Source organism: Microcaecilia unicolor, chromosome 3 (assembly GCF_901765095.1).
Source record: "Microcaecilia unicolor chromosome 3, aMicUni1.1, whole genome shotgun sequence".
NCBI lineage: Eukaryota > Metazoa > Chordata > Amphibia > Gymnophiona > Siphonopidae > Microcaecilia > Microcaecilia unicolor.
Window position 1 is genome coordinate 506,960,126 of NC_044033.1, and position 27,974 is coordinate 506,988,099.

The window sequence follows — 27,974 nt, forward strand, 5'->3', positions numbered from 1 at the left end:
AGAAACGCCTATCTCCATGGGCGTTAATCTCCGAGAACGGGTCCGTGAAGGGGCGGAGTGAACCGTATTTTTTAAAAAAAATAGACGCCCATGCTTTATTCGCCAAGGTGTGAGCTGGGCGTTTTTGCTTTTCACCGATAATGGAAAATGAAATCGCCCAGCTCAAAAACGAATAAATGCAAGGCATTTGTTCGTGGGAGGGGCCAGGATTCATAGTGCACTGGTCCCCCTCACATGCCAGGACACCAACCGGGCACCCTAGGGGGCACTTTTACAAAAACAAAAAAAAAGGTAAAAGAGCTCCCAGGTGCATAGCACCCTTCCCTTGGGTGTTGAGCCCCCCAAATCCCCCTCAAAACCCACTGCCCACAAGTCTACACCAGTACTATAGCCCTAAGCGGTGAAGGGGGGCACCTACATGTGGGTACAGGGGGTTTGGGGGGGTTGGACGACTAGTAGCATTAAGCAGCACAATTGTAACAGGTAGGGGGGGGATGGGCCTGGGTCCACCTGCCTGACGTCCACTGCACCCCCTAACAACTGTTCCAGGGACCTGCATACTGCTGCTTGGGAGGAGGGTATGACATTTGAGGGTGAAAGTAAAAAGTTGTGAAACATCATTTGTTGTGGTGGGAGGGGGTTAGTGACCACTGGGGGAGTCAGGGGAGGTCATCCCCGACTCCCTCTGGGGGTCATCTGGTCATTTAGGGCACTTTTTGGGGCCTTATTCGTCAAAAAACAGGGTCCAGGAAAAGTGCCCTAAATTCTAGCTACAAACGCATCCATTATCGGCGAAGGGCGCCCATCTCTGTTCGGGTGATAACCACGCCCCAGTTCCGCCTTCACCACGCCTCCGACACTCCCCCGTCAACTTTGTCCGCATCCGCGACGGAGTGCAGTTGAAAGCGTCCAAAGTTCGGCTTTCGATTATGCCGCTTTATTTGTTTTTGTGAGAAGAACGCCCATCTCCCGATTTAGGTCGGAACTTGGGCGTTATTCTCGTTCGATTATAAGCTGGATAGTAACATAGTAGATGACGGCAGAAAAAGACCTGCACGGTCCATCCGGTCTACCCAACAAGATAACTCATATGTGCTACTTTTTGTGTATACCTTACCTTGATTTGTATCTGTCTTTTTCAGGGCACAGACCATATAAGTCTGCCCAGCACTAGCCCCGCCTCCCAACCACCAGCCCCTTGATTTGTATCTGTCTTTTTCAGGGCACAGAACGTATAAGTCTGCCCAGCACTAACCCCACCTCCCAGCCACCAGCCCCTTGATTTGTATCTGTCATTTTCAGGGCACAGACCGTATAAATCTGCCCAGCACTAACCCACCTCCCAACCACCAGCCCCGCCTCTGCCATCCAAATTTCATTATTTAAGAATATATTAGGTGACGTTGCTCTTTAGTATGGACAATATATTTGTATACACATAAAAAGGGCATAAAATAAATTTATGCCTCTGGGATTTTGATGTACATTTTCTTAGCTATGAGCCAAATGCACGCAAAGGGAAATCTAGAAAGAGGAATATTTTTTTCATTACTTTAGTGTGGTACTTTTCTGTTCTGTTCTAGTACTGATTTCACTATAAGCAATAATACAACAGCAAAGAGAAAAATATTTATTTACACATGCTCATGGCTTATGTTTCGTTTGCTGGTGAATGGACTCTCAACAACTCCGTCCTCAACTTCTTTCATATATTTCTTTCTTAGTGGCAGAAGAAAATCTGCTTGCCCTGGACCTAACATAGGTAATGTGATATTGATATATTTTTGAAAAGCTTCTCGTATTTCTTGTATTTCCTCTTCCAGCTCATGTTTGCTGTTTTCTATTGTTTCCAGCAATTCCACGTCTTGCTGCTGGTGGGTTTTCATTTCTTCCACTATCTCCTTAAAAGCTTCCAGTTCCTGCTTTTGAACTTCTTCTGCCTCCTTGATCACAGCTCGCGCTTTCTCTTTCTCTACTTTCTGGGCTTTGGCGACTGCGGCTTTGATTTCATCAACTGCATTCTCTCTGAATGTTTGCAAGCTCTTCTGGTGTTTCTTTGCAGCAAATGCATGAGCCCTCTTCTGTTGCTGAATTAATGCCCTGTCGTGAATTAAACGTAATTAATAGAGCAATGAAATATATGATATGAATTAATAATGTCACAGATAATATACAAATGGTATTCATAAGTACGTAAGTATTGCCATACTGGGACAGACCGAAGGTCCATCAAGCCCAGCATCTTGTTTCTAACAGTGGCCAATCCAGGTCACAAGTACCTGGCAGAAACCTAAATAGTAGCAACATTCTATGTAGAACCCCAAAGAGTAGCAAGATTCTAGAATTCTGAAGAATAACAAGATTCCATGCAGAATTTCAAAGTGTAGCAACATTCCATGTAGAACCCCAAAGAGTAGCAAGATTCCATCAAGAATCCAAAGTACATAAGTACTGCCATACTGGGAAAGACCAAAGGTCCATCAAGCCCAGCATCCTGTTTCTAACAGTGGCCAATCCAGGTCACAAGTACCTGGCAAGATCCCAAAAAAGTACAATAAGCAGTGGATTTCACCAAGTCCATTTTAATAATGGTCTATGGACTTTCCATTTAAGAAGCCATCCAAACCTTTTTTTAAACTCCGCTAAGCTAACCAGTTTTACTACATTCTCTGGCAACGCATTCCAGAGTTTAATTACACATTGAGTAAAGAAATATTTTCTCTGATTGGTTTTAAATTTACTACTTTGTAGCTTCATTGCGTGCCCCCTAGTCCTAGTATATTTGGAAAGAGTAAACAAACGAATCACGTCTACCCGTTCCACTCCACTCATTATTTTATAGAGCTCTATCATATCTCCCCTCAGCCGTCTCTTCTCCAAGCTGAAGAGCCCTAGACGCTTCAGCCTTTCCTCATAGGAAAGACTTCCTAACCCCTTTTTCATTTTCGTCACCCTTCTCGGTGCCTTTTCTAATTCCACTGTATCTTTTTTGAGATGCGGCAACCAGAATGGAACACAATATTCAAGGTGCAATTGCACCATGAAGCGATACAAAGGCATTATAACTTACTCATTTTTGTTTTCCATTCCTTTTCTAATAATACCTAACATTCTATTTGCTTTCTTAGCCGCCGCAGCACAGTGAGCAGAGGGTTTCAACATATCATCAGTGACGATGCCTAGATCCCTTTCCTGGTCGGTGACTCCTAACGTGGAACCTTGCATTACATAGCTATAATTCGGGTTCCTCTTTCCCACATGCATTCATTTTAGTATTAATTTTAATATTCATATTACATTTCTCTGCTATGTAAAAATATTCTAAATCAAGTGCAGACATGTTCCCCTGCTGGCCTGAATTTTGAAAATTGGTTTGCAAGCCCCATGGCTAATTTCAAAATTGCCCCCGAAAAAAATGAAAATACAATTGACAAGGCAGTCTAATGCTGAAATTTGTACTTTATAACTATTGTAGATAAGTTGAAAGGATATTCCATCAAAATGAAACAAACATTCCTTGTCATCCAGGATCATACTGTTTTGAACGAGTGACTATTATCCCCTCCTACCAGCTATGGGCTATGGACTTTCCATTTAAGAAGCCATCCAAACCTTTTTTTAAACTCCGCTAAGCTAACCAGTTTTACTACATTCTCTGGCAACGCATTCCAGAGTTTAATTACACATTGAGTAAAGAAATATTTTCTCTGATCGGTTTTAAATTTACTACTTTGTAGCTTCATTGCGTGCCCCCTAGTCCTAGTATATTTGGAAAGAGTAAACAAACGAATCACGTCTACCCGTTCCACTCCACTCATTATTTTAGTGAATAGTGAATATTTTAGAGGTAGTGAATTCACCGGTATAATCTGCTGGTGCTCCGTGGAAAATTCCAGTATTTTTCTCTAGCAGGTGGTAGGTCATTTTAGCTGCTGCTCATGGTCCCTGGCCTAGCTCCACACTCTGCAGGCCATGGCCACACAGCGAGGTTGAGCCTACCAGCTGCTCCCAGGTTCCCAGTTCTTGGACAGAACCTGGTAGAGCACAGATCGTGGCTTCACTGCCCCCAGTCGCATCTTTTAGCATTCACAGGGTAAGGCATTGGCTTGGCCCTGCAGGGCCCCACCAGAGAGGTGTGGGTCCCCATCCCTCTCCCCTCATTGCCCCTACAATCTGTTTGGGTGTTTTCCCCCTGGGCTCCCCTGCAGCTCTCAGACAAAATCATTTTAATCTGATCTGCTTGGTTTGGCTTTATTCCCCAGTTGGGGGGAATAAAGTTCTTTTACTAAAAAAACAAACAAAAAACCTTTGAATGTGAGCAAGTGCAAAGTGATGCATGTGGGAAAGAGGAACCCAAACCTTAGTTACGTGATACAAGGTTCCACATTAGGAGTCACCACCCAGGAAAAGGAACTAGGTGTTATCGTTGATGATATGTTGAAACCCTCTGCTCAATGTGCAGCAATGGCTAAAACAGTAAATAGAATGTTAGGAATCATTAGGAAAGGAATTGAAAACAAAACTGAGAAAGTTATAATGCCTTTGTATCACTCCGTGGTTCGACTGCACCTCGAATACTGTATTCAGTTCTGGTCACTGCATCTTAAAAAAGATATAGTGGAATTTTAAAAAGTACAGAGAAGGGTTCCATCCACCAGCAGAAGAAGACTGAAAATAGTTCCAAGTAGGGTATCGTGCAGCCTGAAATGTTCAGTATTTTCGGTCTCCTAGTGGATGGATCGTGCCGCTTCTGTTGGTGCATTTCATTTAACTCCTGTCCCAGCTTGTTCTGAGTGAGGTGAACCCAGGAGTGTACTGATAGTCCAGCTCTGGGCCTTTCAGGATAACACTCGGTGGCGCTTGGTCCCTCTATCTGCCAGCTGTGGTGACACTCGGGGAGCCTGGGTTCCTCCCTTCCCCTCCCCCTCCCCTAGTTCGCCTGGGTGCCTCCCTTCCCCTCCCCTAGTTCGCCTGTATGCCTCTGAGGCATGGCAGTATTTCCCGCGACATGTTAGTAATTAGCACTACTAGTAGATGACGGCAGAAAAAGACCTGCATAGTCCATCCAGTCTGCCCAACATGATAAACTCATATGTGTATACCTTACCTTGATTTGTACCTGCCTTTTTCAGGGCACAGACCGTACAAGTCTGCCCAGCAGTATTTCCCGCCTCCCAACCACCAGTCCCGCCGCCCATCACCGGCTCTGGCACAGACCGTATAAGTCTGCCCTCCACTATCCTCGCCTCCCAACCACCAACCCCTCTTCCCCCCACCTGCTCCGCCACCCAATTTCGGCTAAGCTTCTGAGGATCCATTCCTTCTGCACAGGATTCCTTTATGTATATCCCACGCATGTTTGAATTAGGTCCGGATATGGCGATTAAAGTTGCATATGGAAATTTAGTAGTGCTGCCAAACTGCGCACGGAACTTAACTGATTAACAAGCCAATCTGTGCCGATAATTGGCCAATAACAAGCAATTATTGGCGCTAAGTAGAATTTACGCACGCAACTTTCTAAGGGTATTCTGTAAGGCGGTGTATGTAAATTCTAATGCGTGGATCTCAAAAGAGGGCAGGTTGTGGGCATTCCTAAAAATTACACACACTGTTATAGAATATGGTCGATCTGCACCTGAGTTAGGCGCGGGCATTTAAACCAGGTTTTAGTTGGCATAAATGGTCATGCCTAACTTTTAGTCGCGGGAACAGGCGCTACACGCATTCTATAAACCGCACCTAACTTTAGGCAAGGTTTATAGAATAGCACCCAGTGTGGTTTTTTTCGCCACCATATTTAGAATCAGGCCCTTAGTGGCAAACCAGCGGCGTAGCAAGGGCGGGGCGGTCCGTCCCGGGTGCACGCTGCTGGAGGGTGCAGAGAGCAGTCATGCGCCTGTCGGCTCTGCTGGTTCCCTGCTCCCTCTGCCCCGGAACAGGTTACTTCCTGTTCTGGGGCAGAGGGAGCAGGGAGCCAGTGGAGCCGACAGGCGCGCGGCTGCTCTCTGCACCTTCCAACAGCCAAGAATGCACCCGGGGGGGGGGGGGGCTTGATGCGTTGGGGAGGGGGGTGTCATTGCGCTGGGGAGGAGGGTGTCATTGCGTCAGGGAGGTGTCGTGCTGCACCCTGGGGGGGGGGGCGGAGGCTGCTGCAACTGGGGGGGGGGCGATCCGCCCAGGGTGGCAGCTGACCTAGGCAAACAGCAGCATATGTAGCTGTCAGTAGTCACTAGTAGATATGTGGTTTAGGAAATGGGACCAAGTGTTTCATTGATCAGTTAAAGGATTGTAGAAATCAAAAAAAGGTTAAGAACTCGTGGTCTAAACAAACAGCCTCTAGAAGCCGTGGGCTTTTGCTTTGATTATTGCTGCAAGTGTCATGAGCAAAAGTATCTGCAGAGTTTGCATCAACTCAGGCAGTTTTGATTAAAACAAGGGACACTCCAATTGTTTCGCATAATTATGCAAAATGTAACCCATAACCAATCTGTAACAAATTGTATTTCCAATATTTAACTCATATTGAGGGGCATAATTGAACGAAAACGCCTATCTCCATGGGCGTTTATCTCCAAGAACGGGTCCGTGAAGGGGCGGACCGAACCGTATTTTGGGAAAAAATAGACGCCCATGTTTTATTCAACAATGTGTGAGCTGGGCGTTTTTGTTTTTCAGCGATAATGGAAAATGAAAGCGCCCAGCTCAAAAACGAATAAATCCAAGGCATTTGTTCGTGGGAGGGGCCAGGATTCGTAGTGCACTGGTCCCCCTCACATGCCAGGACATCAACCGGGCACCCTAGGGGGCACTTTTACAAAAAAAAAAAAAAAGGTAAAAGAGCTCCCAGGTGCATAGCACCCTTCCCTTGTGTGTTGAGCCCCCCAAATCCCCCTCAAAACCCACTGCCCACAAGTCTACACCATTACTATAGCCCTAAGGAGTGAAGGGGGGCACCTACATGTGGGTACAGTGGGTTTGGGGGGGTTGGACGACTAATAAGCATTTACCAGCACAAGTGTAACAGGTGGGGGGGGGGGGGGATGGGCCTGGGTCCACCTGCCTGAAGTCCACTGCACCCCCTAACAACTGCTCCAGGGACCTGCATACTGCTGCCAGGGAGGTGGGTATGACATTTGAGGGTGAAAATAAAAAGTTGTGAAACATCATTTTGTGTGGTGGGAGGGGGTTAGTGACCACTGGGGGAGTCAGGGGAGGTCATCCCCAATTCTCTCTGGTGGTAATCTGGTCATTTAGGGCACTTTTTGGGGCCTTATTTGTGAAAAAACAGGGTCCAGGAAAAGTGCCCTAAATTCTAGCTACAAACGCATACTTTTTTCCCATTATCGGTGAAATGCGCCCATCTCTGTTCGGCAGATAACCACGCCCCAGTTCCGCCTTCGCCACACCTCTGACACGCCCCCATCAACTTTGTCCGCATCCGCGACGGAGTGCAGTTGAAAACGCCCAAAAATCGGCTTTCCATTATACCGCTTTATTCGTTTTTGTGAGATAAACGTCCATCTCCCGATTTAGGTCGGAACTTGGGCGTTTTTCTCGTTCGATTATAAGCAGGATTGTAAGCCACACTGAACCCGCAAAAAGGTGGGAAAATGTGGGATACAAATGCAATAAATAAATAAATAAATAAATAGTAAACAAAGCTTTTAAAAGTTACCTTTTTAAGAGAACCTGCGCTCTCCGAGCTATTATCTTTTGTCGCTGCTTCTCGTGCGCTACAGCTTCCACTTTTTCTTCGTAGCATGCCTCAAGCACCTTTTTAATTTCTTCAGCCAGGTGGAGGTCAGCAGCTTCCTGTTTCTTCAGCAACTCAGTCTGCTTCTCCTGATCCATTTTTCCTTCAGCCTGGCGTACAGCTTCCTATTAAAGAAGGATGAAAAATATTAGAACGTAAGCATTTCCCTGAAAATGTGTTATGAAATATCAGAACCTCTATATCAATGTCCCAATGCTAAGAATATTGTAACAAAGATCTTACATGCCGCTTATGGGATTTGTGTAATGTACATATATAATGTGCATTATTTTATAACCTCAGTAGCATTATTTTATAACCTCTCTTGGATTCCGGGGCCCTGTTCTTTCCTGGTTCTCTTCCTATCTCTCCCGACGTACTCTTAGCGTATACTCTGGTGGTTCCTCCTCCACACCTATCTCGCTAACAGTCGGTGTACCCCAAGGATCTGTCCTAGGACCTCTCCTCTTCTCCATCTATACCTCTTCCCTTGGTGCTCTGATCTCATCCCATGGCTTTTCAATACCACCTTTACGCTGATGATACCCAGATCTACCTCTCCGCACCGGATATCTCAGCTGAAATCCAGACCAAAGTATCAGCCTGCCTGTCTGACATCGCTGCCTAGATGTCTCGCCGCCACCTGAAACTAAACATGACCAAAACCGAGCTTCTCCTCTTTCCCCCTAAACCTGCCTCTCCTCTCCCCCCGTTCTCTATTTCGGTAGATAACACTCTCATCCTCCCTGTCCCGTCTGCGCGCAACCTTGGAGTCATCTTTGACTCCGCTCTCTCCTTCTCTGCTCATATTCAGCAGATTGCCAAAACCTGTCGTTTCTTTCTCTATAATATTAACAAAATTCACCCTTTCCTCTCCGAGGACGCTACCAAAACCCTTACCCACACCCTTATCACCTCTCGCCTAGACTACTGCAATTTGCTTCTCGCTGGTCTCCCGCTCAGCCATCTATCTCCTCTTCAATCTGTCCAAAACTCTGCTGCGTGTCTTATATTCCGCCAGAGTCACTATACTCACGTTAGCCCTCTCCTCAAATCGCTTCACTGGCTCCCTATCCGCTTCCGCATACGGTTCAAACTTCTCCTTTTGACCTACAAGGGCATCCACTCCGCAGCTCCTCAGTACCTTTCCGCTCTCATCTTTCCCTACACTCCTCCCCGTGAACTCCGTTCGCTGGGTAAATGTCTCCTGTCGTCCCCCTTCTCCCCCACTGCTAACTCCCGGCTCTGTTCCTTCTATCTCGCTGCTCCCTATTCCTGGAATAGACTCCCTGAGCCAGTACGTCAGGCTCAGTCTCTGGCTGTCTTCAAGTCTAGGCTTAAAGCCCACCTCTTTGCTACTGCTTTCGACTCCTAACCATGACTCTCTTACTCAACACCCTCACTTATCACCCTCACCACTGCAATTTCCCCACCCCTAGCTGTCTGTTCGTCTGTCCAATTTAGATTGTAAGCTCTGTTGAGCAGGGACTGTCTCTTCATGCTCAAGTGTACAGCACTGCGTACATCTAGTAGCGCTATAGAAATGATAAGTATTAGTAGTCTTTGGGATTCCGGAATCTTGCTATTTGGGTTCCAGAATCTTGCTACTCTTTGGGACTCTGCACAGAAGCTTGCTACTCTTTGGGATTCCGGAATCTTGCTACTCTTTGGGATACGCTCTCGGCACCGACCGACGTCTGATGCCAGGATACCTCCATAACAGAGGGAGCAAAGCTCTGGGCACCGATGGTACCGACGTCTGCCGATGCGCCCGAATGACCTGCAAAGCAGAAGGCGTCGAGGCAGGTGGAGACCCACTCGATGCATCACTGTACCCAGCGTGCATCGGTCTCTATCGGACACAGAAACAGAAGCCTGCGCTGCCTTCTACATGGAATGTTGCTAGTGGAATAACAACATTCCATGTAGAATCTCCAACAGTAGCAACATTCCATGTAGAATCTCCAATGGTATCTATTTTATTTTTGTAACAAAATATACATGTAGAAGCCGGCCCTTGCAGATCACCAATGTGGCCGCGCAGGCTTCTGCTTCTGTGAGTCTGACATCAGACTCACAGAAATAGAAGCCTGCGCAGCCTTCTACATGGAATGTTGGAATGTTGCTAGTGGAATAGCAACATTCCATGTAGAATCTCTCCAATAGTAGCAACATTCCATGTAGAATCTCCAATAGTATCTATTTTATTTTTGTTACATTTGTACCCCGCGCTTTCCCACTCATGGCAGGCTCAATGCGGCTTACATGGGGCAATGGAGGGTTAAGTGACTTGCCCAGTCACAAGGAGCTGCCTGTGCCTGAAGTGGGAATCCAACTCAGTTCTCCAGGACCAGAGTCCAGCACCCTAACCACTAAAAAAAAAACAGATTGAAAAAATACATGAGAAATGGGTCAAATATGATGCAAACTGGTCTCAGTATGGATCGTTTGATCGTCCAAAATTATTATCTCTCCTGAAATATATACAAGAGAATAAGAAAAAGAAGAAAAGCTTAGAGAAGCATCTTACAATTTGGAATTTATTTTCTGTAGCAGCAGATCTTTTTCATGCCGATGTAGATAGGATACAACAAGAGGCAGAAATGTATAAAAGAAATAATCCCCCGTCGTATGAATCTAGCAGGGACACGTTGTGCCCCCTAAGGGCGACTGATAAAATGAAAGAATCAAAGCCAAAGCGCTCTGTGCCATGCGCTGGGTATTCGGCTCTTAATGACCCCCCCAGTGATTCAGAAAGTGAAAAGGGAGGGGATAATGAGGACAGTGATGTGGGGACTAGGGAACAGAAAAAGGAGAAAAAACGGGTGAGACAGAAAGAAAAAGGAAAATCTAGTGCAGAATCAGGCACGTACCCTGATTTGAAAACCCTAATTACATCAGAACAATATGACCTGGCAACACAATTTGAAATTGAGGGACGACTGCGGATGTACTCCGAGCCTCCCATGACCATGTCAACCCCAACTCATAAGCGAACAAAAACTATGTCAACATCTTTAACCCCAGGGCCCCCCAGGCCAATTTTTCGAGGCACGCATGTGGCTGCAGAGCTTATGAGACTGAATAATACTAAATATGGTGAGGAATGGTGGGGGGCTACTAGACACTTGTTAAATGTAAAACGGCTCCCCTTGCCGTGCGATGAAAATGGTCCTAGTACACATGAGGACATTCAGGAATTATTAGAGGTTGTCAACAAATCTTGCCCGGGTATAGGGAATGGAACATTTGTAAAGGAGGGATTGGAATTCTGGGATCATTGGTTCCACAAAATAAAACGTGATTTGGAAGAAGAGGTGGAAGAGGAAGGTAAACAGGAGATTTGCGGCGCTTTAGATAGTAGTGCTTTACACATGCCAGTTATGACGCGCTTAGACGCAGCTGGCAATCGAGTACGCCATAACAAACCATACACCCCCGTAGATGTTACAACTTTAGTTGCAAAAATTCCCAGTATAGTGAAAGGAGCTCGTATGTGGTTAGATGGGATAGAACAGGCAACTGCAGGGACTCAATTGACTATTGGAGATTTTAAAGCCCTGTGTGCAGCGTCAGGTATTAGTATATCTCAACTGGCAGTGCAGTGTGGATATCAGCGCCTGCCATCACATACTGTGGATGGGGATGTATACGCAGGGAATAGTAAGGCTGCTCTTTCTGCAGCACTGCATGTGATGTATCCAACCCCGATTGATTTTTCAGCCATTACGGCAAATAAATGGGACCCTAAAACTGATTTTTCGGCACATTTGACAAAATGTATAAATTTGTATAAGGCTCAAACAGGGCAAGATGCAGATGTGGATCATAATGTAGCAGTATTTTTACACCTATTCATGTCCACACTGCCTGATAATATGCGTAAGAATTTAGACGCTGTCATTGCCCTGTCCTCAAAGCCGTGGCCAGAAATAAGAGAGACATTGATGCATTTTAGTAATGTGCATCGTAAACTGATAGAGACCCCACAGAAAGAACAGGCTAAATTAACTTCTAAGTTAATGACTATGCAGTTAAAAGATTTGGAAAATAAGGAACAGGATAGAAACAAAAAACAGGAAACAATGGTAATGCCCTCTGCCTCACCTCCACAGGTCATTTACTATGTACAACCGGGATATAGCCGGCCGTACCAACCAAGGGGACGAGGCATGGTTAGAGGCAGGGGTAGAGGTCGAGGGATGCAAGGATCAGGACCATCACCTAATAGAAGGGCACATGTACAATGTTGGGGATGTCAGCAATATGGTCACTATGCTTCAGAATGTTATCAGAATGCAGGAATGCCCCAAGTACAAATGCAGACGCAGCAAGGATTGATGCCCCAAGTAGTAGGGATACCTGCGAGTGCCCCGCAGACTGCAATACAGCAGCCGGCGACGCAATCACAGGGACCAGGAGCGGCAGTACAGAGACAGGGTACTGTGAATGCCTTTCCAACTTGGCAGAATATTCCAGACCAATGCTATTGACTGGAAACAGACCCGTGTCAGGAGGAGGGAATGATTTTCAGGTTAGACACAAGGGAGCCCTTTATTACATTGACAATTGGAAAATATGGAACTCCTGTGAGATTTTTGATAGATACAGGGGCGAGTACCTCTGTGTTATGTGCAAAACCGCAGGGAGTTAAGCTTTCAAATCAGTATAGAACAACAGTGGGATTTACGGGGTTAGAACAAAGAAAAAGGCTAACGGAACCGACTCTGGTGCGCTTGGAATGCCAACCGCACGGTTCAAGGGAGGCTGTGGTACCCTTCTTAGTGGCACCTGATTGCCCAGTAAATTTGTGTGGTAGAGACTTGTTGTCTCAATTAGGACTGTGTTTAGATTTTGGAAATAAAGAAATACCAAGTTTGCTCACTATGGTCCAACAGTTGAATAATGAAAATAAAGTAAGGGTTATGGAAGAATTACCACAACATATTTGGAGTACAAGTGAGTCACCATATGGACTAGCCGTAAATGCAAAACCCCACAAGATAGAATTAATAAAAGGGGCACAGGGGCCGAAGCAAGACCCTTACCCCATACGACCTAAATTAGTATCCAAAACCCTGGAACACATTGGTAAATTATTGAAATGTGGTATTATTGAACCTTCAGTATCCCCGTACAATACCCCATTGTTTCCGGTTCCAAAAGGGGAAAACAATGTAAGGATAGTACATGATTTAAGAGAGCTAAATGAAGTTACAAGAAATCAATTTCCGATTTGTGCGAATCCTGCTACACTTTTGCATACCCAGAATATATATGCGTACAATACTGTCATTGACTTGTCTAATGCATTCTTTTCAATACCTCTTCATCCAGAGTCTAGGGATTTGACGTCATTTATAGTACAGAATGAGGCATATCGGTGGACTAGGATGCCGCAAGGCTTTACTGATAGTCCATCGGTATTCTCAAAACAACTAATGATGGATTTAAAAGATTTCAGGAGTCAATTGCCTGACACGGTGTCATTGTTTGTCTATGTAGATGATATTCTATTGTCTGCTGAGACTGAAGCAGAATGCCTAGAATGGACTAGAAAATTATTTTTGTTATTAGGAGAGTTAGGATATAAATGTAACAAGGAAAAATGTGTTATAGCTCAGTCTACTGTCACCTTTTTAGGACAAAATGTGTCAGCAGAACATAAGGTCATTATACCGGAAGTTATATCTATTTTAAATGAGACTCCGGTACCGCAAACAGTTACCCAGTTACGTGCTGTTTTGGGAATGTTAAATTACTGCAGACAATGGATACCAAATTATACACAAAAAGTAATGAGACTTTATAAACATTTGAAACTGCCCGCAGCTACACCAAAGAATACACTAATTGTGTTGGAAGAGCAGGATAAGATAGTGCTGGCTAAGATTGTGAGGGATCTGTTATCCCCAGGACCCTTAGCAGTAATAGATATACAATCACCTGTGCATTTGTGGGTAAAAGACATGGGAAACAGTTGGGCAGCTATGATTAATCAAAATAATGAAGTAAATACACCAGTAGCTTTTTTATCAGGCTCTTTTAATCATGTGGAAAAGGGAATGAAAGAAATACCAAAGTTATTGACAGCTATTGTGGCAGCAGTAGGCAAATGGAGAGCACAAATGCCTATTGTTCCTATTGTAATACATACTAACCACACGATTAAAACGCTGTTGAGCCCTAGCCAGATGGCATTGACAGCCACTAGATTTGGAAAATATCAAGCAGTACTTTTAGGACAAGATATAAGAATAATACCATTAACTAAAGAACAAAGAAATAAGATAGATCTGCTTTTTCCTGTCGATCTAGAGGGTGAGATCGATACTATAGAAATCCCTACATTTCACTGTCTTACTTTTGAACCCTTATCTGATGGATTAATATGGTTTACAGATGGAGCTTGTGAAAGGACTGTTGCAGGCTTTGCCTGCGTGCAAGTGGATGAGAATCTAAGAAAGATAATGCAAGTACAATATAAAACCCCTCCTGACCATACTGCACAGCATGCTGAACTTTTGGCCGTTATTACGGCCTTACAACACACTGATATGACTCAAAATGTCACTATATATACTGATAGTGGTTACGTTGCAAGTTCACTACAGTATCATATATTAAAATGGCAGCGTAGGGGGATGATAACCAGTGCAGGTAAAAATCTACAACATTACACATATTGGAAATTGCTGTTTGAAATTTTGGCAAGAAGGGAACGTGAAGGTAGAAAAACTGCAGTTGTGTGGACCCCGGCCCACACTGAAAGGCCAACCTTTGAGGCACAAGGTAATGCAATGGCTGATGCAGCAGCAACGGAGGTGGTTAAGCAAAGTGAAAAGATTTTGTATAATACTAGACAGACACAGGAAGGGCCACTTACGAATGTAGATAAGATTGAAATGTGGCAGCCAGAGGGACAGGAAAGTGAAAAATGGTTGAAGAAGGGATGTATGAAGTTGGGAAGTGAATGGTTTAATACAGAAGAAGGATTGCCTTGCATGCCAATGAGTCAGGCGATTAAGGTATTGCTCGGGTGGCATGCAACCATGCATTGGAACAGAGAAACAATGAAACAACAATTTGAGCAAAGATTTTGGACTTTGAAAATTGATAACCTGATTCAACAGGTTGTGCAAAATTGCATGGTATGTAATATTAACATACCTAAACGAGGTCCTAAAATATCACCTGGGACACTTCCAATACCAGAAGGCCCAGCAAAAGAATGGTATATTGATTTTACCGATATGATTGTTCCAGTGCAGGGAAAAAGATATTTGTTAGTTTGGGTGGATGCTTTTTCAAGGTGGATAGAAGCATTTCCATGTAAAAGGGAGACAGCACATGAGGTGGTACAATGCCTGGTAACTCATATTATGCCAAGACATGGGTGTCCGTCTAGAATAATTTCTGATAACGGGACACATTTCAATAACAGTGTTTTGAAAGAAATGGAAACGATTATGGGTTTAACACACAGGAAAGTATCAGTGTATCGCCCCACCTCCAATGGTTTGGTGGAGCGCTACAATGGCATTTTAAAAACAAAATTGAGAGTTTTACTAAAATCTCTCAATAAAGAAATGGTGGGAAAATTATATACATGGCTTGATGTATTGCCATTAGCATTGATGACAATAAGGGCCCAACCTAATGGGCGTACTAAATTGTCCCCATTCCAAATTCAGACAGGACGTCATTTCTTCCCGATGCAGACAGCAAGTACTGATAGCACAGCTCAGTACTGGCAAAAGCTACAACCAATGTTGAACCTGACAAGTGATACGATCCGAACAAATGTAGCATCACAGGCAGGGACTACTAATGATGTTTGTGCTTTTAAAGTAGGTGATTTAGTACTACGAAAGAACTTTACACATAAAACATGGAAGGATCCTGTGTATGTAGGGCCTTTTGCTATCACGGCCCTTACTCAGACCGCTGCCCGTCTGGAAGGTCATACTTCTTGGATACATTTATCAGATATTCGACGAATCAATAATACTGAAGTGGACAAGGAATAGATAGACAACATGTCCCTGAACATATTGATATTGCGTTGTTGTTGCTGTTTAGTTTTCCAATAGGATGGACAATGAATACGTATGAGAACAGGCTTGTAACGGCAGCAAAAATGTTGAATTTAATTGACTGTATTATATGCGCACACAGACTGACATCATCCTTGTCCTTGCCAGCTATGATGTTTGGGACTACAATGATAAACCTCAACATCATGTCTGTTATCCCAATAATACCTGTGTAAGGGATGATGGAAACTTCATTGGACAAATGAGACTATTTATAAGCAAGCCTTGCTTATGGACAAGTACCCACAGACATCATTTACAATAACTAGGTTTCACTCTTTATTTTTAACAAAACTTTTCCCACACCTGTATCACTTTTTCACGCTCCTTTTCTATATCTTCTATGACAAATTTATGTTCTTTCTTGACCACTTTAATGGCTTCTTTCACTGCTCTTCTTTTCTCTCTCTCAGCCTTGGGGAAAAAAAAAACACACACAAAACAGAAATTTGCTAATCGCACATTCGTTAATGTGACAGTTTATATATCCTATCTAATAAAACTCACCCTCAACGTTCTGAGGACACTGACGTCACTGTCAGGTCCTCCGGGCACTTCTTTTCCGGTTTGAAGCCTTCGTGGTGGTGAAGCCACCGAAAACACTGTGTTGGGGCCCCGCCCTCGCGTCAAACGTGACGGCGTCGAGGGCGGAGCAACGGCGTCAGCGGCTTCACAACCAACGACAAAGCGGATTGAAGGTGGCGTGCCGAGATCCGCAACAATGCCGGTCAGTGCCTTCAGAACGCCGAAGGGGTGAGTAGGGAGGGGGGGGAGGTTTGGAAGGAAACCGTGCTAGCGCCCGTTTCATTTGCGCAAGAAACGGGCATGTTTAACTAGTATATATATATATATATATATACACACTAGTGGAACCATGCTCGTTTCCTCAACAATGAAACGGGCCCTAGGAAGGCTGTCATGTAAGCTTTTTTTTTTCCCCTCTCTCCCCTGCCCTCCACTCCATGTCCAGCGATTCTTCCCTGCCCTCCCATCCATGTCCCGCGATTCTCTCCTCTCCTCTACTGTCCTCCCATCCCATCCATGTCCATCAATTCTCCTCTGCCCTCCCCTCGATTCGTACCTGAACGTTCTCTGGTTGGCTGGCGCTGGCTTCCGTTCCATTCGTAACATCCCTGCTGACGTCAGCTCGCCTCCAGCGTTCCCTTCCCTCTCACTGTTCCGCCCTCTGACGTCATTACGTCTTGACACGAGGGTGGGACAGTGAGGGGGAATGGAACGCTGGAGGCTGGCTGACATCAGGAGATGTTACGAACCCAGGCAGCCAGACATGGAATGTTGGAGGTGCAAATTATTATATAGGATGTATTCATTCATTCATGTGCCTGGCAGTTTACACCTTCCTCTCAGGCTTTCATTTCAAGTGAAACCTGCAGCACATGGGAGTTCAGCACCATTAGGGCCTGAGTTAAACACGCTGGGGCCCAGGACCAAAATTTGGAAGGAGGCCCCCAAAATCTATCAATAGGCCACATATCCTTCAGTGTCAGAAAGGCTTTGTGCCCCTTTTAGCATGGGGGTCCGGAGCAATTGCTCTGTTTGCTTCACCTAATACCAGCCTTGGGTACCATAAATCTTCATTTCAGTTTGACTTTTATTCTCTGTGTACTATGTTTCCACAAAATAATACTACGGCCAAATAATATTGAGTTAACGCAGCTCTAAATAGTTCAAATATGAACCCATAACCAATTTAACAGACTTCAATATCTGTAATAAATAAAATAAGAATGCATAAACATTCACCCCATCACTCCCCCCCCTCCCGGCTGTACAGAAAACTGGTCGCTATACTTCAGATAATAAAGGGGCCCTTTTACTAAGCTGCGTAAGAATCTACGCGCACCCAACATGTGCCAAAATGGAGTTACCGCCCGACTACCACGCGGCTCTTACGGTAATTTCATTTTTGGCGCGTGTCCAATATGTGCGTCTGAAAAATATTTTTTATTTGCAGGAGCACATATTGGACGCGCCCAGGTCATTACCACCTAGATCCTTTACAGCTAGGCCAATGGCTGCCGGTAAGGTCTTAGACCCAAAATGGACGCGCGGCAATTTTGATTTTACCGCACGTGTTCATTTTCGGCAAAAAAAAAGAGGCCTTTTTTACAGGCGTGCTAAAAAATGAATCTCAGCGCGTCCAAAACCACACCTATACTACTGCAAGCCATTTTTCAGTGCGCCTTTGTTAAAGGACCCCAAAGCTGGTAGGTTACTTGCCAAATATATTGCTATAACACAACAAAGACATTGTATATCAACTATACATTTAGATAATGATCACATAGCTACCACAGATAATTTCCAGAGCTTTTGTCACTTATTATCAACTAGTAAAAAAGGCCCGTTTCTGACACAAATGGAACGGGCGCTAGCAAGGTTTTCCTCGGAGTGTGTATGTTTGAGAGAGAGAGTGTGTGTGTGAGAGATGGAGTGTGTGTGTCAGAGAGAGAATGAGAGAGAGACAGAGTGTGTGTGTGTTTGTGTGAGAGACAGAGTGTCTGTGTGAGTGAGACTCTGTGTGTGTGACAGAGAGATAGAGTGTGATAGACAGAGAGTGTGTCAGAGAGAGTGTATGTGAGAGACAGTGAGTGAGTGTGTGTGTCTCGCAGGGCCCCCCTCTCTCCACACCCCCACCTCTCTGGTCTCAGGACCCCCTCCCCACCTCCCCCTGCCCCCCCCCCTCCAGCCACCCATGTCCAGCGACCCTCCCCTCCTCCTCCCCCCTGCCCCCCTCCAGCCACCCATGTCCAGCGACACTCCCCCCCCCTCGCCACCCGCAGCTGCCACTGGTAACGCTGTCCGGCTGCTGCTGCTTCTCCTGTTGAGCAGCAGCGGCCGCTACAAAAAGAAAAAAAAGCCATAAATGTTTTTAAACATCAAGCGCGGCACCGCAGACAGCCATCAGGCATTGGCTGTCAGCTCTGCAGCCGCTCCTCCTCTTGCCTCTCACGTCGCTGCGCTCCTCCGGGGTCTTACTCCAGGGGCAGTGACGTGGAGGCGAGAGGATGAGCGGCTGCAGAGCCGACAGCCAGTGCCTGATGGCCGTCTGCGGTGCCACGCTTGATGTTTAAAAATATTTATGGCTTTTTTTCTTTTATTGGCTGAAAATAAGTGTTTCTTAAATAGATACATGAATTTAAGCCTCAACATTTATATTTTGTATACCTGAGCCTGTACAGCTGCCTCAGCTTCATGAATTGTTTTTCTGTGTTCTATTGTAAGTTCTTCAAGAATCTTTTTATGAAGCTCTGACCCGATTTCTGCAAATTTAATAAGAAAGAAACTGACAATAAGCAACATTTTCCTTCTGTATCTTGTTATGAAATAGTGTGCAGCCTTTAGACAGCTATTAGTAAATTATCCCCAATATAAAAATTAACACATGCTTAATATTTGCTGCAGAGCCCAAGGTCCCTTTGTGCCTTACCACCCTGTTTACTAAGTTGCGTTAGTGGCTGGCGGTGCGGTAATACCGACACAGCCCGTTCACTTTGAATGGGCTGAATCGGCATTGCCATGTGGCAGCTGCTACCGTGGCTTTGTAAACAGTGGGGTTATACTTTGAGAGCAGCCATATGAACAGCTTGGTGGATGCAAACCTGCTCAATGTGTCCAGAACAGGAATTCTCAACCCAGTCCTTGGGACACATCCAACTAGTCAGGTTTTCAGGTTATCTACAATCAGTGTCGTAGCGAGGGCGGCTGACACCCGGGGCGGGTCGCCGCTGCGCCCCCCCCTTTGGGGCACACCCTCCCCCCTCTGGAGCGCACCCTCCCCCCCCAGAGCGCATTCTTACTTGAATTAGGAAGCGAGGGGCGGGCGAGAGGGCCGATCCGCCTCCGAGTGCACGTCGCTGGGAGCTGCGTTGGCTCCGCTGGTTCCCTGCTCTCTCTGCCCCGGAACAGGAAGTAACCTGTTCCGGGGCAGAGGGAGCAGGGAACCAGCGGAGCCGACACCCCCCCAGCGGCGTGCACCCGGGGCGGACCGCCCTACCGCCCCCCCTTCCTACGCCACTGTTTACAATGAATATGCATTCCTACAATACAACAGGGTTATAAACCTAGTACAATGATTCACAATTAAAAACCAAATTATATAATCATTGACAAAATCCCATAAATTCCATATCAAAACTTTCATGTAATTATCTATATAATAATTTGCTCCTGCAACGTTCCAATGTGTCTACCTGCGTTCGTAACCATCTCCTGACGTCAGCTAGCCTCCAGCGTTCCATTCCCCCTCACTGCCCCGTCCTCGTGTCAAAACGTAATGACGTCAGAGGGCGGAACAGTGAGAGGGAAGGGAACGCTGGAGGCTGGCTGACGTGAGGACATGTTACAAACGGAACGTTACGGAAGCCAGCCAGAGGGCGGGACTCTGAGGGAATGAACTCGAACGGAAGGCTGGAGAAGGGCAGGGCTTTCAGTGACGCGGCCACTTCGACTGAGGTAATCAGGGGAGTGAGGAGAATCGCTGGGTGACTGGAGGGGGGGCAGGGGAGCGAGTAGAATCGCTGGGTGGCTGGAGAGGGGGGCAGGGGAGAGAGGAGAATCGCTGGGTGGATGGAGGGGGGAAGGGGAGAGAGGAGAATCGCTGGGTGGCTGGAGGGGGCAGGGGAGAGAGGAGAATCACTGGGTGGCTGGGGGGGAGCAGGGGAGAGAGGAGAATCGCTGGGTGGCTGGAGGGGGGGGCAGGGGAGAGAGGAGAATCGCTGGGTGGCTACAGGGGTGGCAGGGGAGAGAGGAGAATCACACACACCCTCTCTCACACAGACACACTCGCACCCAATCTCACTCTCTCTCTGTCACACACTAACTCTCACACACACTCTCTCAAACATACACACTCCGAGGAAAACCTTGCTAGCGCCCGTTTCATTTGTGTCAGAAACGGGCCTTTTTTACTAGCATATAATAATCATTAAAAATTATATGTAGCCCAATCAGTCCTTGCTGCTTTCATGACTTCACTCCAAATCCTTGATATGGATGGACTGTTTGCTAGAGATGAAAAGACATTAATAGCTGACGTTAATTGCCTTCTTATTCAAACACTGCTCTTTTTTTGTAGTCGCCACTCTCGGCGTGCTGTGTTTGAGTTAATCAATATATGTCCGCATTTCTTGTGGATTTCAACTTTGTGCTTGTTATTGCAATAGTCCATACACAAGCTCAAAAGAAGTATGTCCGCTAACAGTCTCGTAGGTAAGCAGGAATGTCCAGAGCAGAGGCTAATGACAGGTGCCACTTGTGCTCTATGTTAGTCACTACACGACTGCGTGTTTTGCCGAACAGGCGTCCTCAGGAGACTAAACCTACAATGCAAAGCTTCAACTTACTAAACATTCATCCAATTAAAACCATCACCCCACTATAACACTAGCTCCCAATCAAAGAACGCATTGCTTTCAAAATCTGCACCCTGGTTCACAAAATCATCTACGGTGAAGCCCCGGGATACATGACAGACCTGATCGACTTACCAACCAGAAACATATCCGAATCAACACGAACATTTCTAAATCTTCACTACCCAAGCTGCAAAGGTCTTAAATACAAATCAATCTACGCATCCAGTTTCTCCTACATAAGCACACAATGATGGAATGCATTACCAAAAGCCTTGAAAACGACGTACAACTACCTAAACTTCCGGAAATCACTAAAGACTAACCTGTTCCAAAAGGCATACCCTACCAACCCAACTTAAATGCTTAAACTCTGCTACACAACAAAACTCAAGTACGTAATGGACATGACTCAACTCTTCCATTGTACGACTCCCTAATGTGACAGTGCTACACGAACTCTATCCTATCGCAACATTACCTTGTATTTGTTCACCGGAGACTTCAAAGCCTCTCCGGTACTATGTAAGCCACATTGAGCCTGCAAATAGGTGGGCAAATGTGGGATACAAATGTAACAAATAAATAAATAAATAAATAACAATAAAATTACATACCATGAGTCGTAACATTCCTGTATAAACCCGTCCGGGTATAGAATCCTTCCTGGTGGGACCTGAAACCAGAAATCCACCACCGGATGTTGATTTATCGCAGTATTCGTACCTAAATACTCTGCGATTTCAATTGATTATACAAGGGTCCAATCAACTTCCTTGTTAAATCCAAGGGGTTCAATGGTGTTCCACTCAAATATTAGTGATTCGTGCCACTGAAATGTCGCCTCCCCTATGTAATGTAATGTGTTGTAAAACAAAGCACAGATCATCCACCAAGTGATGTGTTGATCTCCAATGATCTATTAAAGGGACATCATTTTTATCTAGTCTTAGATTACTCAGATGCTATGCAATTTGTTGCTTAACAGGTGTTTTGGTTTGTCCCAAGTACCACTTGCCACAGGGACATAAGATGCCATAAAAAAACCTGCCCAGACGAACAATCCATCTTGCTCTGCAACCTAAATTGTTTTGTACCGTTAGGTACTTGAATACAATGGTCAAAGGACAATAACCACAATGTCTGTGTCTGCTGTTAATGGAGTGAGACCGTACACGAAGAAAATTGCCTTGACCAAGCTGTTAATGCGAAACAGGCTCCTGTCGGGATCATGAGGTTTCATGAGTATACCTGGGATTAAATGCAGATAAGTGACACAGCTTCGCTTGCAATTCTGTTGTATGAATATACAGCCAAGTTTCAAGGCAAAATGTTGTAAGAGATGTGCCTGACATCGTGAAGACTGTGGCTATATAATGTTTGAAGACATTTAAATGTGTCCTGCAATCGATAGCAGTTTAAGCAAGAGTGCTGCAGTTAAGTCGATGCAATCGATCAGCCAGTGCATATACATAAGTACATAAGTAATGCAACAATGGGAAAAGACCAAGGGTCCATCGAGCCCAGCATCCTGTCCACGACATCGGCCAATCCAGGCCAAGGGCACCTGGCAAGCTTCCCAAACGTACAAACATTCTATACAATCAAGCCATTGTGACATCACTAATGAGGTTGGCTCTTATTGGTGGAATGAGCCACTATGACATCACAATAGGTTAAATCACTGCTCTATGTAATAAAGGTGAGCCAAGTAGAGGACATAAGTACATAAGTAATGCCACACTGGGAAACGACCAAGGGTCCATCCAGCCCAGCATCCTGTCCATGACAGCGGCCAATCCAGGCCAAGGGCACCTGGCAAGCTTCCCAAACGTACAAACATTCTATACAATCAAGCCATTGTGACATCACTAATGAGGTTGGCTCTTATTGGTGGAATGAGCCACTATGACATCACAATAGGTTAAATCACTGCTCTATGTAATAAAAGTGAGCCAAGTAGAGGACATAAGTACATAAGTAATGCCACACTGGGAAAAGACCAAGGGTCCATCAAGCCCAGCATCCTGTCCACGACAGTGGCCAATCCAGGCCAAGGGCACCTGGCAAGCTTCCCAAACGTACAAACATTCTATACAATCAAGCCATTGTGACATCACTAATGAGGTTGGCTCTTATTGGTGGAATGAGCCACTATGACATCACAATAGGTTAAATCACTGCTCTATGTAATAAAAGTGAGCCAAGTAGAGGACATAAGTACATAAGTAATGCCACACTGGGAAAAGACCAAGGGTCCATCGAGCCCAGCATCCTGTCCACGACAGCGGCCAATCCAGGCCAAGGGCATCTGACAAGCTTCCCAAACCTACAAACATTCTATACATGTTATTCCCGGAATTGTGGATTTTTCCCAAGTCCATTTAGAAGAAAAATAAAGAAAAAATATAAAAATGGAAAAGTAATAAATAGAGACACTTAAGTTATAGGGCTGAGCACTTGATATATTTTTGAATGACGATTTTTTGCACTAAGGGAGGCTGGGGGCAGTCAATGATTATACATTATACAAGGAAAGGCTTACCGTGCTGGTGATAAAAGATAGCCTAAGTGACTGTATGAGACGTCCCCTTGATTAATCAGCAGCACTGAACATCATAGGTTCCACCACTACTTGGTTGTGTATTATCCCAGAAATAAGCAGAGCATTTCCCCCAAGTCAATTTAATAATGGACTATGGACTTTTCCTTTAGGAAGCCGTTCAGACCTTTTTTAAACCCAGCTATGCTAACTGCCTTTGCCACATTCTCTGGCAACGAATTCCAGAGTTTAATTACACGTTGAATGAAGAAAACTTTTCTCCGATTTGTAGTAAATTTACTACTTTGTAGCTTCATCCCATGCCCCTTTGTCCTAGTATTTTTGGAAAGAGTAAACAAGAGTAACCACTTTGAATAACCATGAGTCATCAGCAAAGTTTATTACCTCACTAGTTATTCCCATCTCTAGATTATTTATAAATATGTTAAAAAGCAGCAGTCCCAGCACGGACCCCTGGGGAACCCCACTAACTACCCTTCTCCATTGAGAATACTGACCATTTAACCCTACTCTCTGTTTTCTATCTTTTAACCAGTTTTTAATCCACAATAGAACACTACCTCCTATCCCATGACTCTCCAATTTCCTCTGGAGTCTTTCATGAGGTACTTTGTCAAACGCCTTTTGAAACTCCAGATACACAATATCATCCGGCTTGCCTTTATCCACATGTTTGTTCACCCCTTCAAAGAAATGTAATAGATTGGTGAGGCAAGATTTTGAATATGCTCTGTAATTTTGTTCTTTATAATAGTCTCTACCATTTTGCTCGGCACCGACGTCAGGCTCACCGGTCTGTAATTTCCCGGGTACCCTCTAGAACCTTTTAAAAATATCGGCGTTACATGGGCAACCCTCCAATCTTCCGGTACCGCACTCCATTTTAAAGATTAATTACATATTGCTAACAATGTTTACCTCTGTGCTTCCTAACTGAGACTAAAAATGACCTGCAGGAAAAAGAAAAACTGTCACTTCTGGTTCAGCTTTAAAAAAAAAAAAAAAAAAAAAGTGCCAATCGCCATCTGCTGGCCAATTAGGAGAAATACATGTCATCAGTAAAAAAATACAGTTCATAGGCATAGAAACCCACTGTTTTGTCACATTGTTCATCTGATAAGTGCTTATTAGCCTCTTCTATGTACTGCTTTGTGTCTTGGACTACCACCCTCATCTTTGTTGGCTCACATAACAACGGGTGATGTAGCTGCTCTAACTGATTAGTTCAGAACACGCCTATTCTCTGCCCTCCCCAGACACGCCCCAGCGCTAAAAAAGAAATTCTACTTAGTGTGTGTGGGAAGCATGTGTTGATACCAAAGTCCCATAGTCAGTTTTCTCAAAGGAGAAGCTTCAATTATGGAGTACCCTTTAACAGTGCCGTAGCGAGGGCTAATGGCACCCGGGGCGGGTCGCCGCTGCGCACCCCCCCCGGTTGCAGCATGGCGTGCCCCCCCCCCCCCTCTGCGGCGCACCCCCCCTCCGGAGTGACCCCCCCCCCGGACCGCATTCTTACCTGCGGGAGGGCCGATCCGCCCCGAGTGCACGTCACTCGGAGCTGCGTCGGCTCCGCTGGTTCCCTGCTCTCTCTGCCCCGGAACAGGAAGTAACCTGTTCCGGGGCAGAGGGAGCAGGGAACCAGTAGGGCCGGCAGCCCCCCGAGTGCGTGCACCCAGGGCGGACCGCCCCCCTTCCTACGCCACTGCCCTTTAAGGAGTGGAGGAGTAGGCAGTGGGCTGAGAACCAGAGGAGTCTGGTTCAAATCCCACCCTGGCTCCTTATGACCTTGGGCAAGCCACTTAACCCTCCATTCCCTCTGACACAATGAGCAGAATGCTTAAATATATGCCACAGGGATCTGTATCAGGACCAGCGCTTTTCAACATCTTTATAAAGGATCCAGAAACATGAACAAGTGAAATGATCAAATTTACAGATGACACAAAAATATTCAAAGTTGTCAAATCAAATGCAGATTGTGAGAAATTGCAGGAGCATCTTGCCACACTGGTTAGCCAAATGGCAGATGAAAATTTAGGGCAGACCAGGCAAAGTGATGAACATAAGTTACAGTAACCCAAATAATATCTACATGATGCTAGATTCCTACAAAATGGATCTAACCGCACTGGAGCCAACTCTGTAGGTGCTGTGGGTGCTTGAGCACCCCCAATATTGAGAAAATTTCTTGTATGTGTCCAGGGAGGGGCTATTTTCATTGGGTTTAGCACCCCCAATAATTTTGAAAAGTTGGCTCCTATGGATCATCAAGGTGTCATCATGGACTATATGTTGAAATCTTTAACTCGGTGTGCGGCAACAGACAAAAAAACAAATAGTAATTATTAGGAAAAGATTGGAGAATAACAGAGAATATCATAAGGCCCCTGAATTGCTTATAAGTACATAAGTATTGCCATACTGGGAAAGACCAAAGGTCCATCAAGCCCAGCATCCTGTTTCCAACAGTGGCCGATCCAGGTCACAAATACCTGGCAAAATCCCCAAAAAGTACAAAACATTTTATACTGCTTATCCCAGAAATAGTGGATTTTCCCCAAGTCCATTTAATAACGGTCTACGAACTTTTCCTTTAGGAAGCCGGCCAAACCTTTTTTAAACTCCGCTAAGCTAACTGCCTTTACCACATTCTCTGGCAACGAATTCCAGAGTGCTGAGCACCATCAATATTGAGAAGCTATCAGAGGAATACAGTATATACTATTGTTCAGGCTCCTAAATTAGTAAAAGGAAACAAGAAATCTGGACACCAACTTACCTATTATGTCCTTGTGAGTATAGTATCTTACTTTGTGGGGCCTGTATGTACACAGGGGGTCGAAAGCAGGACTAAATGATTTTGCTCTTCCTGTAGCTATATCACAGGTAGCAAATGCTGATAATGTGGAACCTGACAACATGACTGTGTCCAAGATTAGCGACAAACAAAAATTAAACTATTCCATGAAATTGGCTTATTGTTTTTAAAGAGAGAGAGAGACAGAGAGACAGAGAAAAAAAACAACCAGAACATAGTATCTGGGGGAGGGGGGGAGAGAAAGAAAGGGTCTGGTATATATAAATAAACCTGCTCTTGCAATGCCAGCAGCTATAGATGCGATTTAATAAAAGTCTCTGCAAACTCAGTTAAATATCTCCTAGTAACAGGTCTTTTTAGTGAGAAGCATTGTGATGTAAGCTTAAACAATACCACTATAGTGTGGGTGGGGCTGCATGGGAGGAGTCAGCATTATGACATCAGCAGAGTATAAGCTCAGACAGTAAGGGGTCCTTTTACTAAGTCACAGCAAAAAGTGGCCTGTGGTAGTGTGGCCGTGTGTTTTATTTTACCGCGTCTGGGAAAAAGGGCTTTTATTTCAATGGGCCTGGGGAAAGGGCCTGTGGTAAAACTGAAACCAGTGCACGCCTATTTAGGGCTTGAGCCCTTAGTGCCACCCATTGATCTAGCGGTAAGGGCCACGGGGGCATGGGCCCCCAAAGATTACGCCATGGCCCCCTCTACATTTACTCCCCCCCGCCTCGCTGCCGCATCAGGTACCTTGTTTGCTGGCGGGGGTCCCCAAACCCCGCCAGCCGAAGAGTTTTCTTCAGCGCCGGTCGACTCCAGTGCCTTCGTTGTGGGATCATCTGTTTCTGACAACTTACGTCCTGCACCGTGCATGTGGCCCCGTGCAGGATGTAAGGCATCAGAAACAGATGATCCCACAACGAAGGCGCCGGAGTCGACCGGCGCTGAAGAAGGCTCTTCGGCTGGCGGGGATTAGGGACCCCTGCCAGTAAACAAGGTACCTGATGTGGCAGCGGGGCAGGGGGTGGGTGGGTGGGTGGCTGCGGGGGGGGGGGGGGTTAAATGTAGAGGTTGCGGCGGCGGTCCAAAGTGGTGGTGGGGGGTTTGCAGTTACAGCGGAGGGGGGGGGTGGCTAAACAGTGACCCCCCACCTCGAGCTTTGGCACCCCCCTCCTGCCAAGGTCTGGCTACGCCCCTGGCTACATGTGCGGTGACCAGTCGGCGTCTGTCAACTGCCGATTAACGCCAGAAACACCACGCGTGGTAGGAAATAAAAATATAATTCATCCAGCTGGTATGGGTGTGTGTCAACTCTGAAATTAGCACCAGGGGGGTGTGCTAGCATGGTGGTAGTCTCATTTTGGCACATGGTGCA

At 45.5% G+C, this 27,974-nt stretch overlaps 1 protein-coding gene across 1 annotated transcript; it reads right to left on the reverse strand.

Annotated features, from left to right (window-relative positions):
- Positions 1-1,634: 1,634 nt before the first annotated feature.
- Positions 1,635-27,301, reverse strand: C3H6orf163 (chromosome 3 C6orf163 homolog). The gene is made up of 6 exons (XM_030195178.1): positions 27,297-27,301; positions 24,709-24,740; positions 19,042-19,136; positions 16,159-16,266; positions 7,679-7,881; positions 1,635-2,100 (listed from the first exon to the last, which is right to left on the reverse strand). Exons 1-6 carry the CDS (start codon positions 27,299-27,301, stop codon positions 1,635-1,637), a joined length of 909 nt encoding a protein of 302 aa, XP_030051038.1.
- Between the last annotated feature and the right edge of the window lie 673 nt (positions 27,302-27,974).

What these genes read in the sequence shown, in the direction of transcription:
- C3H6orf163 (XM_030195178.1), bottom strand. An exon ending in AGGCAGCTGTACAGGCTCAG is followed by an intron (nt 16,267 to 19,041) that starts GTATACAAAATA and finishes TTTTTCCCCAAG; the next exon opens with GCTGAGAGAGAGAAAAGAAG. An exon ending in AGCGTGAAAAAGTGATACAG is followed by an intron (nt 7,882 to 16,158) that starts GTGTGGGAAAAG and finishes CTTCTTTAATAG; the next exon opens with GAAGCTGTACGCCAGGCTGA.